Source organism: Zosterops lateralis (assembly GCF_965231275.1).
Source record: "Zosterops lateralis genome assembly, contig: HAP1_HAP1_SCAFFOLD_49, whole genome shotgun sequence".
Lineage (NCBI taxonomy): Eukaryota > Metazoa > Chordata > Aves > Passeriformes > Zosteropidae > Zosterops > Zosterops lateralis.
This window is the reverse complement of record NW_028154614.1, coordinates 295312-311102: the sequence shown is the minus strand read 5'-3', so window position 1 is coordinate 311102 and position 15791 is coordinate 295312. Positions and strand designations below refer to the sequence as shown.

Genomic DNA, 15791 nt, shown 5'->3' with positions numbered 1-15791 from the left:
TTCCACTCGCCTTGGTCCTTTTCCTGACCAGCCTATAAAGACTCTGCGGATCCCGTGCACCCTTTGTGATCACCCCACTGGAGAAGATCGCGTCTATGGGCATCTCTACGTCTTGAGGACCTCCGACTCTCCACGTGGTAGCTATAATCCCCCTTCCCCTCTTTCTCTATCTTTCTCACTATTCTCTATTTTCTCTCCCTACTATCGCATTGTGGGCACTAAATAAAAGTGCATTTTTTGTTTAAGCAAACTGGTTTGTCCCCTGTTGTGTCTTTTGCGCTTTGAGATCTCCAAAACGAACCATCAAGTTCCCCGCATATGTTTGCGGACCCTGACATGTTCTCAGCCCACAGGATAATTCTTTTCTCAGCTGCTTTTCCTGCCCCATGTCGGGGTTTTTCCAGCAGTCCATAATTAGCCCTCCACAAAGGACACCACCCCCCCATTCCCAGGAAAGCTGCCTCTCTCTCCCAGTGTGGGGCTCTGGGAGTCCACAGGTGGCTTCTTTCCCTTCTTTGCTCAGCTGCCCGTGTCCACGGGAGATCTCCAGGCCCCAGTAAACTCCTGCTCCCTTGGCCATCTGTGCTTTGTCTTTAGAAACTTTGGACTCACTCCCTCCCAAAAAGTGTAATAAACTTAGGGTAAGTCGTGTGCAACCATCTCTAGTTTTGGCTGCACTCAGGATGTCATCTGCATATTGAAGAATAATTCCTTCTGGTTCTTGTTTTTTCCAGTCTTTTAATTCTTTTATTAGCTGGTTTTCAAATATTGTGGGGCTGTTCTTGTAATCTTGTGATAAAACTGTCCACGTGAGCTGAGTTTTCCTCCCTGTCTCAGGAATTTCCCACTCCAAAGCAAAGAGCTCCTGGCTGTTTTCATGCCCAGGAATGCAGGAAAAGGCACCTACAACAGCAAACCCCCCTAATTCGTCTGTCAGTGTGGTCAGAAGGGTGCAGGGATTGGCCACTATCGGGTTTATGTCCTCGGTATTTTGTTAATTGCTCTTCAATCTTGTACTAATGGATAACTCTCCCCATCTGCTTTCTAAATGGCTGAAATTGGGCTGTTGGATTTGGGCTCCCATTGCACTAACAGACCGTGCTGCAGGAATGTTTTAGTTTTAGGTGCCAATCCCTTCCAGTTGTCTGATTTCCAAGGGAATTGTTTTTGCCTTCCCTTTGCTGTGGCTCCTGGTTTGAGTGCAATCCTCACTGGTTCTGCTGCCTTGGATCTTCCTGGGACACCCCTGGCCCCCACTATTGGATTGGCCACATTTTCCACTTGGGCAGGGATTGCATCCAATTTTTCCTGTATAAAACGTGCAGCGACTTGGACAAATTTAGATTCAGGAATTCCTTGTACAGCAAGGGCTGGGAAAAGGGGAGGCTGGGGGTGGGTAAGGGTGGAATGGGTTGGGTTAAAGCGGTTCCTGTGCTTAGGAAAGGGAGCTCCAAGGGTCCCCGGTGTCCCCACTCCCATCCAAAGGTGGGAAAACCCGGGATGGTTGGGAATGGGGGTCCCGGGTGTCCCCGGCGCTGAGGAAAGGAGGGGCCCAGGGCGTCCCGGGCAAGGCAGGAATAGGGGCCCAGGGGGTCTGTGGGCCAAGGCCAAGGGGGCTCTGGGGGCAGGGAGAGGCGGGATGTCCGGGAAAGGGGCGCAGGGCTGTCGGTGCCGGGTCAGGGGGTGCAGGGGGAACCCATGGCCGGGAATGGGGGTCCGGAGGGATGGCGGCGCCCGGGATTGGCGGGTTGGGGGCCCCTCTTTGCCACCCTCCAATGGCAGCCCGAGCATGCCGTGACGTCACCGGTCGCCGGGCAGATCCCGAAAGGCGCGAGGGAGCGCGGCGGGAGCGCGAGGCGGAATTCCCGGGAATTCCCCGGGATCCCCTCCGGGCATTCCCCGGGACCCTCCTCGGCCACACCCCGCGGGACCCCCGGGCTGGAAACCACCTGCACCCTGTGGAGACCTGGGAACGAGGAGAGAAGGGACCCATGGAGTCGTGTCCCAGCCCTGTTGGAAAGCAGATAGAAATCTCCCAGGACCCCGTGCACACAGGCTTGGAGGCAGAAAAGAATGCAGGGGCTGCTTTGAAACCCTCGGGGAAACTGAGATCCATAAAGTCACACAGACATGAAGTGGGAATGTGAGTTTTAGTTTTAGGTGAGTAAAAATATGCTTTAAGTGCCTGAAGTGCCTTAAGCAAATAAGAGGCTGTATTAGTTGATAGAAGAGCCCCAAAGTCCAATTTAAAGTTCAGCAGCATTACTTTGTACAAAGTTAACTAAGTCCTAGACATAATATAAACATACCAGAGCATTGCTGACATTGCCAGACAGAATAGACAGGCTGTAGGCACAGGCCTTGTGTAAGAAATGATTACCATTGTCACACAACTGGGTTAGACCAGGAGAGGTGCAAAAAGACAGGAACAGCATCGTGTTTGTGGCTGGTTGGATGATTTAGGAATAGAATTCATTGTACTGGGGCTGCTGCTGCTGCTTCTGCTTGGGCCATGGGGACTCGGTGCTGGAAGGCATTTTGCATGATGGGCCGGACTGTAACAGCCTGACCTTGGTGAGGCTGATCCAGCCATGCCATCAACTACTTTTCCAAGCAGCAGCACCTCTCTTGTTCCTGGGCTGGCCGCTCCAACTTGCCAGCTGTCCATCAGCAATGTGCCCGCTGCTCCTGCCTGCTGCCAGTCCTTCCCTGGCAGTGACAGCAGGAGCTGCTCCTGCCGCTGGCAGCTCCTGTGCCTGGAGTCCCTTCCCGTGCTGGCAGCACCAGCTGCCTCTTCCCTTCAGCCCAATGCCTGCCTGCACCTCGGCCTGCCTTTGCCAGCTCTCTTTTCCCAAGCCTTTGACTCTCAGGCTTCTGCCCCAGCCCAGGGACATTTGTTATTCCCATCACCTGCTGCTTTGACACCAGGAACCATTCTGGTTTGACCTAAGAGGTGAATCATGAAGGTTGTGGTGCTTTCTTGTCCACAATGTCCTGTTAAGGCCCAGAACACGCTGTTCTTACAGCTGGGATTGTGGCTGTTCCTACACCATTTATTCCACACTGCAGGACTAAAGGTAATCTCTCCTTTTCCTTACTAAGCTGAAGCTACAGCTTAGTGCAAGTATGTGTTAAAAGAGAGTGAATGCCATAATCCTCCTTTTCTTTTTCAGTCACTAGTGGATATCTCCCTGAAGGATACAGAACAACTCAACAATGTTGTGCATACAATGAAGAAGAAAAAGCAACACAAAATTCCCTCTGGATGACGAGGTTAGAAAACCTGTTTTAATCCGTGCAACTGTTTCTCACACGTCTACTTAAACTGACAAGAAATTAAGGTGATTTTCTCCACACTGAGGCAGTTTTGCAATGAAGCAGCAGCGTGTCATGATGCTAAATAAGAATCTGGCATTACCTCTAATGGTCACTGCTACAAAGTGTATCAGTGCACAGCAAGGCAGACTGGGTTATCACAGTTATTCCTCCCCTCCCGTCCCCTCCCCTCCATCAGCCTGAGTGCAAGTGGGGCATGTGCTGGGCATGGCTGGAGAATTCCATGGACAAAATCCTCCCCCATCATCACCTTTACATCTGCTCATTGCTCTGGGCAGCACAAACCTACACTTCTTTTAGTGGAAACATTGAATTGCTTGCAGATCATGACATCTGCAATACTAATGTACAAATACAGAAAAATCAACTTTGGTTTAAAAATGAAATATATTTTAAATTGCTACATCCACACTGCCGGTATAGAAACACACAAATATCCAAGTTTAGAAAACTAGTTTATTGTTACAGTTGTGTTATGTAAATAAATGCAATAATAACTTTCAGTTAAAAAAACTAATTTACTAAAACCCTCTACAACCACTCACTACACACAAATATCCATGGAAATTTAACAATTTAATGTATTACATATTATTCCAACTGTACAGCCTATATACAAATACAGAAATATCAGTATCCCTCTCTAAAGGATCTTAGATCCAGTACTAAAGAAACAGAATTCTGTAAGCATATAACTGAAGATATATTAAAATATTTATATCCACATTATTGTACAATATACAGATGTAAAACTGCAGTTTATATTTCATATGACATAAAGTAAAGCATATAGAAATACACACAGAACCTATCTATAAGTATACAAATACCAATGTACCAATATAAGAATCCTTACAACCCCATCAACAAACTCTACAGCCATACATCTGAACAAGTTTGTCAGTATAAATACAGATGTCAGCACATCAATATACATGCATCAAGAGAACAATAGACATACATATATACCTGTACAAATACCAGTCTACATCAGGCTATATAAATAACCATCAACTTCTAACTCTCAGTGCCACTGTGACCATCTCTAACTCCAAGTCCATCAGCAGGAATTGCAGCTGCCCAAGTCCCCGGGCTCTCCCTGGGTCTCTTCCTCCCGTGCAGAGCAGCTCTCCTGGACAGGGACAGCAGACGGGACCCGTGGGGAGCAAAGGGAACACTGAGCCAGGATGGGGCCGTTTCCCTTGGCAGCAGCTGCCCTTCAGTCAGGGCAGGGCAAATGGCAGCGCCTCCCCAGGAGGGTGAGAAAGAACAAGTTTGTCCAAAGGCCAGGGCCAAAGGCCAGGCCACCCTCAGCCTCAGGCTGCCTGAGCGGCCCTGCGGCCTCACCCGGGCTCTGGGCTGGCAGCAGCAGCTCCCTGGGCACTGCTGGAGCTGGTGGCCTTCAGCTTCTCCCTGCTGCCTCCTGTCAGTGCCCGCCTGTGCTCAAGGTCTGCAGGGCAGCTGTGGCCAAAGTGGAGCCTCTGCAATTGGTTCCAAGGGCTGGCAGAGCTGCAGGCCCGGAGCCCTGTGTGCTCCCTGCTGGCCCCTCCATCCCCTGAGCCCCAGCGTGCCCTGGGCAAAGCCCCGGCCCCCTTCAGTTTCTTCAGCCCCTCACAGTCCTCTCAGCCCACTCCATCCCTTCGGAGCCATCCCGGGGCCTTGGAGCCGCCAGCGCCCTCAGCCTGTGCCACTTCCCTGTGCCCTGAGTGCCCCCGTGGCCCTCTGCTCCCCCAGAGCCCTCAGTGCCCCCAGCAGCTCAAGGGCACCGTCCCTGCAGCGTCAGCGCCTCCTCAGCCCCCTCAGCCCCCTGTGTCTCCCTGTCCTTCAGCAGCTCCTCAGGGGACAGTGCCTGGGGCCACCGGCAGCTCCCAGCGCTCCAGGGACACCCGGGGCTGGAACTGCTGCTCCGCCCGGCCCGGCCGCCAGCTGGGACCCAGCACAGACACAGGGGACACAGGGGGCACAGGGGGAAAAACAAGAGCTGAAAAAGGCAGCCCAGGGGGGACACAGGGAAAAATGCAGCCTGGGCCTACACAAACATCACTCCATCCACCTGCACCAATTCACAGACCAGCACAGAGCCTTTGCTTTGTGATGTCAGGGCACGGTTGCCACGTGCTCGTGGTGACATCACAAGGTTGCCTTGGAGCACGGGAGGCCTCAGGGGTGTCAGAGCGGCTCTTGGGCTCGCTCAGCACAGGAGTGTCCTCCTGCGCGCGAGGTTTTTGCCAGTGGGCTAGTGCTCATTGTCAGAAGACTTGTTTTTTCTTGTTTTTCAAGCAGTTTGAAAACCTGCACAGCAGTTCCCAAAATGATTGGGCAACTTGCTGCTGCAGTTTTCGCTGCTTATAAAATAGGTTATTCAACCTATTTTATGACCAACCTGGCACGTAAGTAGAGGTTTTCCCTGGGTGTCACCTAACCTGGCTTTTGTGTCTCCCTGCTCTTTCTTGGTGACTGAGTTAATTTGGAAACAGACCATTTGGATGTCACTTGGGTAAAGCTCCTCCTGCCAACACGTTCAGCTCCAAAGGGGGTGTCTGTGGCCAGGGCTGTGCGGGCAGCATTTGCAAGGGAACCTGCAGGGGTTGTGTTCCCTCCATGGGACAGTCTGTGGCAGCAGAGTCTGTCATTTCCTCCCTTTGCTGGGTCAAGCAGCACAACTTGGAAAATGGGGGCTGGGAGACCTTCTAAAAATGCTCTGGTTGTTTGCAGTTTCCTCAAAGAAACTGGTTCATTTTCCCTTGCCCACTGCAGGTCACCTGAGCCGGGTATTCAGAGGGGCCGATCCAGAGGTGAGTGAGAAAGGAACATTTGATGTTCCTGGTGTTTAAGAATTGTGCAGCAAGCTGTGAGCTTGGCCTGGGGCAGTAGAGAGTAGAGGGCCAGCTGAGTAGGCTGCAAGAAAATCCATTTCCATGTCTGCAGCAGCAAGAGCAAAGGCATCACTGGCTATTTCCTAATTCTCCATCACAGAGCTTTAAAAGAACTAAAAGCCCAGTTTTGCAGAGAGAATGTTGCCTGCCCAGAGTAGCCACAGGGGGGATTATCTAATTCAGAGCAATTTTCAGTCCAGTTGAATCTGTCCATTTGAATTTAGTCTGAGGGACTTAGAATCTCATTGCTATCAAAGATGATGATTTGTGCTTAGTAGAGCTGGCTCTAGAGCTGAACAGAAGGAAGGTTATAAATGAGAGGTAATGCCTGTGTCTCACGCTCCTGTCTGTCCACAGAGCTCAGAACCAAGAGAAGATTCTCCTCTGCCTCCCTGTGCTCCTGGAGAAGAGGCCAGAGAGGAGCCCAATGACCACCAGGCTCCAGCTGTGGTCACACCACAACCACAGCTTTCCAGACAGTAAGTGCCAGTTCTGGAGGGTGCTGTCTTTAGTGCAAGGCAGAGCTGCAAGTTTCTGAGCAGCCAGCTCTTGCTGTTGCTGGCTGAGGATGCTGAGTGCTGGAGTCCTGCCAGGACCCAGCCATTCCCCTCAGCCAGTGACACCTGGAAAATGGGCTTTGAGCTGTCCTGTGTAGGCCCCAGCTTGCTGAGATTCTGATAGGGGCAGCATCTCACAGTCACTTGCTCTGCATTTGTGTCTACAGAACATGGAGGCAGAGGCACAAGCAGAGCTGTCTGTATTTCCCATGGATATCATGGTAGTGAAGAAGAGGAACACCAGAGACTTGAGAAGAATTCACTACCACTGGAACATCTATTGGCTGAGGCGCCTTCTCCAAAATGAGGTGAGTGGAGCTGTGGCAGCCACTCCACTCATGAAACCTTCTCCCCCTTGCTCTTCACAGAACTTTGGTGAGGAGCTTCAGGCAGAGCTGCAGGAAACCCAGGCGAGGATCAGGACAGCAGACGAGGGGCTGGAGGAAGAAATGACAGGCAGCGAGGAGCCCCGAGATTCCTGCGAGGACCAGAAACTGTCCCAGGCAGAAGCGCTGCCCATTGGGCACATTCTGAATGTGGTGGAGAAAAAGAGGACTCCATGGGAGGAGGTAGAACGTCTGAACAAGGAGCTGCAAGTGTGTCTGCAGCCCTTGGAGGGGGAAAAGAGTTCTTTCAGAGAAATGGAATGGTCATTTTGGCAGTCATCCTTCAGAAAATCCATGCAAATGGATTTTGGAGGAAATGGAAAATTAATCTGGCCATGAACTTGAGTAAAACCAACCTTTGAGATTGTCCCATCCAGTTAGAGAAGTGAACATCAGAAAAAACCCATGGCAGAGCCCTGCATGTGGCTGACAGCACCTCCCTAAGGGCTTGCATTTGAAACGGGATCTGGGGCTAATCTCTGCCAGCCACTTTTCTGACACAAACTCCTTTGTTGTCTCAGATCTCCACAGGCTCTTCTGTTGAACCTGCAGCACCAGCAGCAGCAGTGTCACCTAAAGGAGCCTTTGCTGCCCCAGCTCAGAAGTGGAGCCCGGGCAGTTGGTTCATGTCCAGCAGTGACACAGCTGCTGCTCAGCAACAGGAGGTGGAAGATGACTCCCTGGAGCTCCTGAGTACGTCTGGTGTCTTTCTTCTCTGAGGGACAGTGCACTGTGTGCACGTGTCAGCACAGCTGGACCACATGATCCTCCTCACTGGGGTGTCCCAGGGGCATTTAGGGCTCCCCACAGGAAATGCTGTGCTCCAAGGCAGCAAGAGAGTGCTCTGGGTGTTCCTGCTGCCTCTGAGGGCAGCTTGGACGTGCTGGGGTTTGCCTGAGCTTCCCTGTCTGCTGAAGGCAGAAGCAGGGCTTGTTCTTGCATCAGCAGAAGGCTGTGACCTAGGAAATGATCTGGGCAAGTCCTGTGTGCTAGTGGCCAAACTGGATAGAATGGTTAGCTTCCTAAATTCTCCTTAGACTCCTGACTTCTCACCCATCACCAGGGCAAAAAACTTCAAAGAATTTCTTTGGTTTTGGCATTTTGTTTCTTGGTTGTGCTTTTGGTTTTAGTTTGGGTTTATCTGGATATTTTTGGGTAGAGTTATTTCTCCATCCTGAAGCAGCTCTTCTCCCCCATGTGTCTTACTGGTGTCATTTTTATGACTGTTCTTATTACCACTACTACATTTACAGGGGGTTTTTTTGATAATATTTTATATTTGTCAATGAGAATTCCTTTGAAAGAACATCAGGTGACACAGAAACAGAGAGCCAGAGGTGTTCTTTTTGTGCCCCTGTTGAAAGGACAGATAATTTTATCACAATCTGTATTTAATATCCTCATTTTGCTCTTAGAAAGATGTGTCCAAGAGACACATGCCTGGGGCTTGATCAGATCAAAGTGCACTGTAGACATTTCTCCGGAGCAAGCCTCCAGCCCCTCTGCTGTATATTCCTCAGATCCATGGCACTTTTCCATCCCTGATTCCCAGTCATTCCCATGACTGTTAGAATGCTGCCCATTGACCCAAGCCCTGCTCAGATCAGTCTCAAGGAACACACATCAAGTCCTCTGTGATTCTGCAGCACAAGTCATTGAATCTGCTTCTTGCCCAGAAGAGCTGCCAGTGCTGTGCTCTCAGATAAGACCTGGGGGGGGCTGAGAACAGAGCCCAGTTGTCTCTGTGTCTCCCATCAGCTGCTGGCACAAAAAGGGCCTTGATGTGCACCTGGGTGTGTCTGAGCTCAGAGCCAACCCTGCTGTGTCCTGAATGGGGTCCCCGGCTTGGAAGGGGCTGGGTGTGGCCGTGCCTTGTTGCCATGGCTTGTCAGGGCTGGTGCTGGGGCTTTGGCAGCTTTGTTGTGGTGGCTGCCCTGGCCCTGAGGGCCGGTGTGAGTGCAGAGGCTGGAGCCTTGCTGAGCTGGGAGAGTCCCGCTGCCGCCCGGCCGCTGCAGCACGGAGCTGCCCCGAGGCAGCAGCCCCTGCTCTGGGCCGGCTCCTGCATGGCCTGGGCTGGGCTCAGCCAGGGGCAGCATCTCCTCTGGGCAGCTGTCCGTGTCCCGCCGGCCCCTGAGGAGGGAGCACTGCTGTCCTTGCTGCCCTTGCCCGCTGCGGGAAGATGGGCACGTGTGCGGGGCTGAGAGGGCCAGTGCAATGGCAGGGACTGATCCCTGCTCTCAGGGGGAGGAGGAGCACTGTGCTTCTCCACCTGGGCCACGGCCAAGGGCGTCTTCCAGCTCAGCCTGCTCATCACGGCTCAGGCTCCTGCTGCTGCTGGAGGCCCCCTTGGCATTGCTTACAGCATCAGCTGCTTTGCTTTACAAAGGGAAAGGCATTCTCTTGGCCAACTGCTGCAAGGTGGAGAAGGTGCCCTCCTCTCCTGGGAATGCATCTCCCTCTGCTTTGTTTTCTGTCAAGAGATCTCTTCAAAGGCCTGTGGAAAATCAGGCTCTGTGCTGGCCTGCTTGTACTGCAGAGCTGCCTGTCTTGTTGTGCTTGTTGGTGTTACCCAGCTGAGCACAAAGGACTCAGAAGGCCAGACTGTACAGCCCCAGTGGGGCTGCCTTTTGTATCTCTTGGATAGTGGGATCTCTGCTTTCAAGTGAGCATCTTGCACTTTGTTTCCCTCAGGGAAAATGGTGAACATGGAAAATCCCCGCAGGAAATACATTGAACTGGAAAATGTTGGCAGCGGGTGAGTCCAACCACAGTTTCTTCTCCACAGTCATGGGGCAGGTGATTTGCTGCTGGAATATCTACCAAGTGTGAAGTCAGGCAAGCTGCAAACATATTCAGACACTGGGTTAGTCTGCCCCATGTCTCAGTACCAGCCAGAATTTGTAAGTGTGGTCAGGAGGCATTGTCAAAGACACTTGTAATTCATTGCCACAAACAGCAACCTACCCCCCAAGCACAGCAGTGAGATAGCAGTTCTCAGGAATATTTCTTCCCAAGTGTTTGCTGAAGGAAATAGTCTGTGCTCAGGATAAAAACTGCCCAGTTTAGAAACTGAAACCCGAGATGAAAGAATCACCTGGCCTTTTGAGCTGAGGCACTAAAGCCCAATGCTTCAGGAACAGGCCCAGTGCCCATGCACTGGAGAGGAAAATGCATTCTCTGCCTTCTGGCAGAGCCCTCCTGCATGCTGCAGGTTTGAGGCATTTCCAGCAGACATCTCCTGTCTGGGCTGGTTTTCACTCCAAGATCTAAATGGCTTCTCCTTTCTTTGCTGCTCTTTTGTTTCTAGGAGTTTTGGAGTTGTTTGCAGAGCGGTCGACACTGCCACTGGAGGAGAGGTAAATGTCAACAGCCCCTGCAGATCCTGCTGCTCTCCAGGGCTTTCCTCTCTTGTGTCAGCTGGGGCTGGAGCTGTGGCTAGAGCTGTGCTGCAAAGGCACAAGAAGCACAGACTGGTGCCAGCCTGCCAAGTGCATTTGGGACAGTCTCTGTCCTGCTCAGCTGCCAGGAGGAAGGCAAGGAGGGCAGCGGTTCCTTTCAGAGAAGGACGCTCTCCCTGGCTCTCAATTGCTCCAACAAAGGTGGTGCCTTAGAGCATCTCACTGCTCTCTGGGGCTATGGCTTCAGAGTGCTGAATTCTTATTTCTGCCTGCTAGGAAAGATATCTGAATGTTCCTGGCAGTTCCTCAGCCACCTGCAGTGCTGCACGTGGGAAGTGCACGTAGGGAGAGAGCTGCAAAGCGTCCCTAAAAGCCCCAAGCCCTGCCTATGGCCTGAGATGTATCTGCAGAGTACCAAGGCACACATTGCTTCTTTTGAAGTGCAGACAGAGAAACAGAGAGTGTGGTCAGACCTTTGGGGGTGATAGTTGAGACACCATTGTTAACAAGTGGATGAGGCAAAACATCAGTGGCCATGTGTCCTGTAAGTGGCCCCCAAAGGAGCAGAGAAATGCACTGTTGAAATGCCAGTTCCTAACAAGTCCTTTGTCTGTACACAAGGCACTTTGGCACGGCTCACCTGTGTCATTGCAAAATCACTCACCCCAGGTGTGTTGTGGTATCCTGCCACCAACTTCTAAAGTTACTGATTTTCAATGTCATTCTAGGTGGCCATCAAAAAAATCAACCTTCAAGGAGTGAGCGACATGCAAGATATTGTTAGTGAAATCACAGTCATGAAGAGGAATAGGAGCCCCCATGTAGTGAATTATTTAGACAGGTGAGTGATCATGGTCTCATCCCAAGAAGGTTTGTTTATGTACTAAAAGCATGGGAGGTTAAAAACCCACTTTGGACACTGGCAGAAAAGAGAGCTGGTCATTATTGGTTAATTATTATTTCTCAACTCATCTCCAATGGAAGGAAAGAGAGTGTATTTTGTCTGCATGAGTCTTCCCTGGCTTTCAAACACATAGTTGAAAAAGTGTATCAACCCTACCATAGTAAGTCAGTACCCTGAAAGTTCACTGCCTCCATGTTGTCTCAGGATTGATCTTTGAAGATTTCTGCAAGGCTGATGAAGGATCCTAGAGAGGATTTCCCTTTGGATTGTTGCTCCTCTTTTCCATGGCTGTCCATGCCAAGAACACTAGGGGCTTATTTGCAGAAATAATACCATGTGTGACAGGCTTTTAATCTTGGCTGTTACTAAACTGCACTTTTTGCCTCCTGGCCATGAGAGACATCTCCTTTTTCACAGATGTGTTGTTCTCCTTGAATGTGCACAGACTGCAAACAATGCACAGCCTGGAGGGAATGTCTATTCCTTTCATTCTGTCCTTGTCACAAATGGATCCAGAAACAAGAATCAAGCAAAGAAACCAATGTTTGCATGTTCACTGCATGGCCTTGTTTCCTTCTTTCAGCTACCTTGTGCGCAAAGAACTCTGGCTGGTGATGGAGTTCATGGATGGAGGCACTCTGTATGATGCTATCAAAGAGACATACATGACAGAAGACGAGATTGCAATCATCAGTCGGGAGGTCAGTCAGGGATCCCAGCTGTGCTTCCCAGGGCTGGGGCAGGACTGTCTGGGAAAGGGGCTCAGAACAGGAGCCATTCCATGGGCCAGGCTTTGTTTCTGTGTCGCTGGAATGCTCTGGGCAAGCAAGAGCATCCCACGTGAACTGCCTGCCAGTGCCCCTGCACTCACTGCACTCTGTTCTTGTCCTCTTCTCTCCTGCTGTTGCATTCTCACTCTGCCTCTTGTATTTGCCGTTCTCCATTTTGCCTCTCTAAACTTTGGCCTGTCTGCACGGCATTCCTTGCCTGTAAAAGCAAAGGTGGTGGTGGCAGCATTTGAAAGGAACAGCAAAGAAAAAAAGAGAGACTCATTTCTCTCAGTGCTCAGCTGAAAAGGTTAGCAGTGCAGCCAAAATGCTCTTGACTTCTGAGCACATCCACTGCAGGAGCATCATCCTGGCTGGTTTGCAGGGCAGAGTCTACACCAGCAGTTGCTGATGCTCTTTGACAAGCTGACCTGCCTTTCTTTAGAAGAGTGCTGCTCTGCTGGTGTTGGAGCAGCAAGCTCTTCCTCTCAATGGCACTGTGTTCTGCCATTCCTCCCCATTCCCCTGGAGAGGGAATCTTGGAGAGCTGTTTCCTTTCTTGTGTGATGAAATCCCATGCCTGATTTTTGCCCTCCTGTTGCTGGTTTCTCTCTCAGTGCCTCCAAGGACTGAATTACCTCCACTCCCACTACGTGGTGCACTGAGATTTGAAGAGCCTCAACATCCTCCTCAGAACCGATGGCTCTGTCAAGCTGGGTCAGTATATTCTTGGTCAGGTGCAGCATTCCAGGGATAAGGGGGGTGTGGAGCTGCTTTGGAGTGACTGCCAGCTCCCCAGAAATGGTGCTGGTGGCAGTGCAGGGAGCCCTGCTGTGAGCTGACCACACGGTTGCAACGTGCACAGACCTATGGCAGGGAACAAGTCCAGAGTGGCATTGCTCTCTTTGTGTCCCTCCTAGAGGGAGGGAGCTATGAGTCTAAAGCTTCAGGGGAACAAAAGCCACTGCTGGAGGCAGTGTAAAAAAGGTGGGCTTTTTTAAGTAGCCAATGCCAAATTTCCTTGGCTAAAGTCCTGAGGAAACAGAGCAGGGATGGTTGTTCAGGAGATTCAACAGCACATTCTCAAACTTCTACTGGGCAATTTTTTTGCTTGCTTTCCTAATTGCACGGGATTCAAATCAAAACAATCTTTTGCTTTCTTTCTCCCCAGCTGATTTTGGCTTCTCTACTCTACTCACCCCTGAGCAGAGTAGACGGAACTCAGTGGTCGGGACTGCTTGGTGGGGGGCACCTGAGGTGGTGAAAGGTCACCCATATGGCCCAGGAGTGGACATATGGGCGTTTGGGATTGTGGCCATAGAAATGCTGGAAGGACGAGCTCCGTATTGGAATGAAACTCCTCGCTCGGTAAGGTGTAAATACTCTCTGATCCCGCTGTCTTTCTCCCCCAGCCCACCTTCTGTGTGCCATTGGACAAAATCTCATTGCCATCTGCTGGAACTACTTCCACCACGGTCCCTTTCTGAAAATGTCCCTGCAGCACATCAGCATCTGCTGGAGTTTTGGTTGCATCACTGGGGGAGCTCAAGCCTTACCCCACGCAAACAATCTCCCTTCTCAGGCAACAGTTTGCTTGGGCTTAGAAGTCGTTCCAGCTCTTTTGGCCACAGAGATGGCCCCACTAACAGGAAACAACCATCTTAGAGCTGCTGTTCTCTTTCCTGAAATGAAGGCAAGAAACACAAACCCAACCAAGTTTCTAAAAGAGTGGTTTGGAGACAAAGAACCAAGCAAAAAGCTTGATGGCTTTTGTTTGATGGCAGCTGTGCTTTAGGGACCAACAAGCACTGCCGAGATGCTTTGCATGTAATAATCCTTGGAAATAGTAGAGTGAGTTAGTAGAGCAACGTCCCTCTTCCAAATAGCCTGTCAAGCTGGTCAGGTGAATCCTCAGAGAAGCAAAGGGGCTTTTGCTGATGTAGTTTCCACTAACAAGGTCAGTCAATGAAATCAGCTGCCAAGGCAAGATCTGCTGCATGTTGGAAAAGCTGTGGCTGCATCGGGCTTTGGGTTTTTGCTGGTCCAGGAAAGTCCTCTCTGCCTCTGTGCCACGGCAGAAACTGCCACTGCAGAGTGCAGCTTGAACAATGGGATCTGGGAGAGCAGTTCCAGAGGTGAAAGAAGCAGCTGAGAGACTGGTGTTTCCTTTTTCTCCAGGCTCAGGTCCTGATAGCCACCAAAGGGACCCCAGAGCTGCAGCAGCCCAAGCTCCTCTCCCCTTTGCTGCGGGACTTCCTGAGCTGCTGCCTGCAGACAGACGAGGCGCGGCGCTGGTCTGCCCAGGAGCTGCTGCAGGTAAAATGCCAAGGGGCTGCAGGGAAACAGTGTCCCAGGGATGGGCTCCTCCTCCACTCAAGTGCAAGGCATCAGATGAGCCCCCTCCTCCTCCCCTCCACTCTTGGTGCTGTTCAAATGCAAACAGCCAGGAGTCCCAGACTGGGCTGGGCTGGCAGGGACCTGGAAAGCTCATCTGGTCCAAGTGCCCTGCAGTGAGCAGGGGCATCTTGAAAGAGATCAGGATGCTCAGACCTGAAATCATTCCAGGGCTGGGGCACTTAGCAGCTCTTGCAGCAAGCTGTGCCACTGCTGCCTCACTGTTGGTCCTTAGACCTACTCTGACTCAATCCCATTTTCATTTCAAAAATATTTCCCTGCATTTGAGGCTCTTAGCTTGGAAAATATTGGCTTATTGTTGTTTGTTTTTCCTTTGTGCAGCATCCATTTGTAACTCTGGCCAAGCCGACATCCAGCCTGGTGCCACTTATAATGACGGTGAAGGAGTGGAAGGAGGAGAGAAGAATGAGACAACATCATTAGAACTCTTTGCTCCATCACCAGCTCAGAGAAAAAATTTAGAGTAGGATTCTAGTTAGGATTCTCGTAAAGATTGTACTGTAGTAGGATAGAAGATAAGAAGATAAGATTGTAGCGTAGGATAGAAGCCTATGATATTAGCACTGATTGTAAACAAATAAATTTTGTGAAATCTCAACCCCTTTCAAAGATTCCCCTCCTTCTGAGCCTCTGAGAAAGCTCAACATTTCCTTCTGAACTTGGAGGTGGAAAATGATATTGAGGGCTTTTTGGTACGTTTGGAAAGTGGGGAAGGCTCTTCTTCAGTCATCCTCTCCAGACCACAGTGCCTTTGGAATGGGGCCCATCCCGGTCCCTTTCCCGGGTCCTGCCCCTCCCGCCCCCGGAGCTGCCGCCGGACGCCCCCCAAGATGCTGCCGGGGCTCGGGGGCTCCGTCTTGGCTCCGTCTGCCGGGGCTGGGGCTCGGCCTCCCCTGCGGGAGAAGGTGAGGGGGGTCCCCGGGGCTCGTGTCCCCCCCTCGGAGCGCCCGGGACTCCCCCGTGTCCCCCCGTGCCGGGCTCGGCCCCTTTTCTCTCCCCACAGCTCCTGAGCCGGCTCCTGCTCCCCCCTGGGAGGGGCTTTGGGGAGCCCCCCCGGGAGCCCCTGGAATCCCCATTCCCGGGCACCGGGACCCCCCCGCAGCTCCGTCCCCGGCCCCAGGACCCCCCGCGCCCCCTTATCCTGCCCCGACC

General features: G+C 51.5%; 1 protein-coding gene across 1 annotated transcript in view; it reads left to right on the top strand.

The window, feature by feature from the left end:
• The window catches only part of LOC310923362 (serine/threonine-protein kinase PAK 3-like), a 288333-nt gene extending 274626 nt beyond the window's left edge, over positions 1-13707 (top strand). Inside the window, exons 3-7 of the mRNA XM_083885403.1 lie at positions 10463-10511; positions 11282-11394; positions 12041-12158; positions 12842-12941; positions 13396-13707. Coding sequence (XP_083741529.1) covers positions 10463-10511; positions 11282-11394; positions 12041-12158; positions 12842-12889 — 328 coding nt within the window. The 3' untranslated portion in view covers positions 12890-12941; positions 13396-13707. The remainder of the gene's footprint in view (positions 1-10462; positions 10512-11281; positions 11395-12040; positions 12159-12841; positions 12942-13395) is intronic.
• The last annotated feature ends 2084 nt before the right edge of the window (positions 13708-15791 follow it).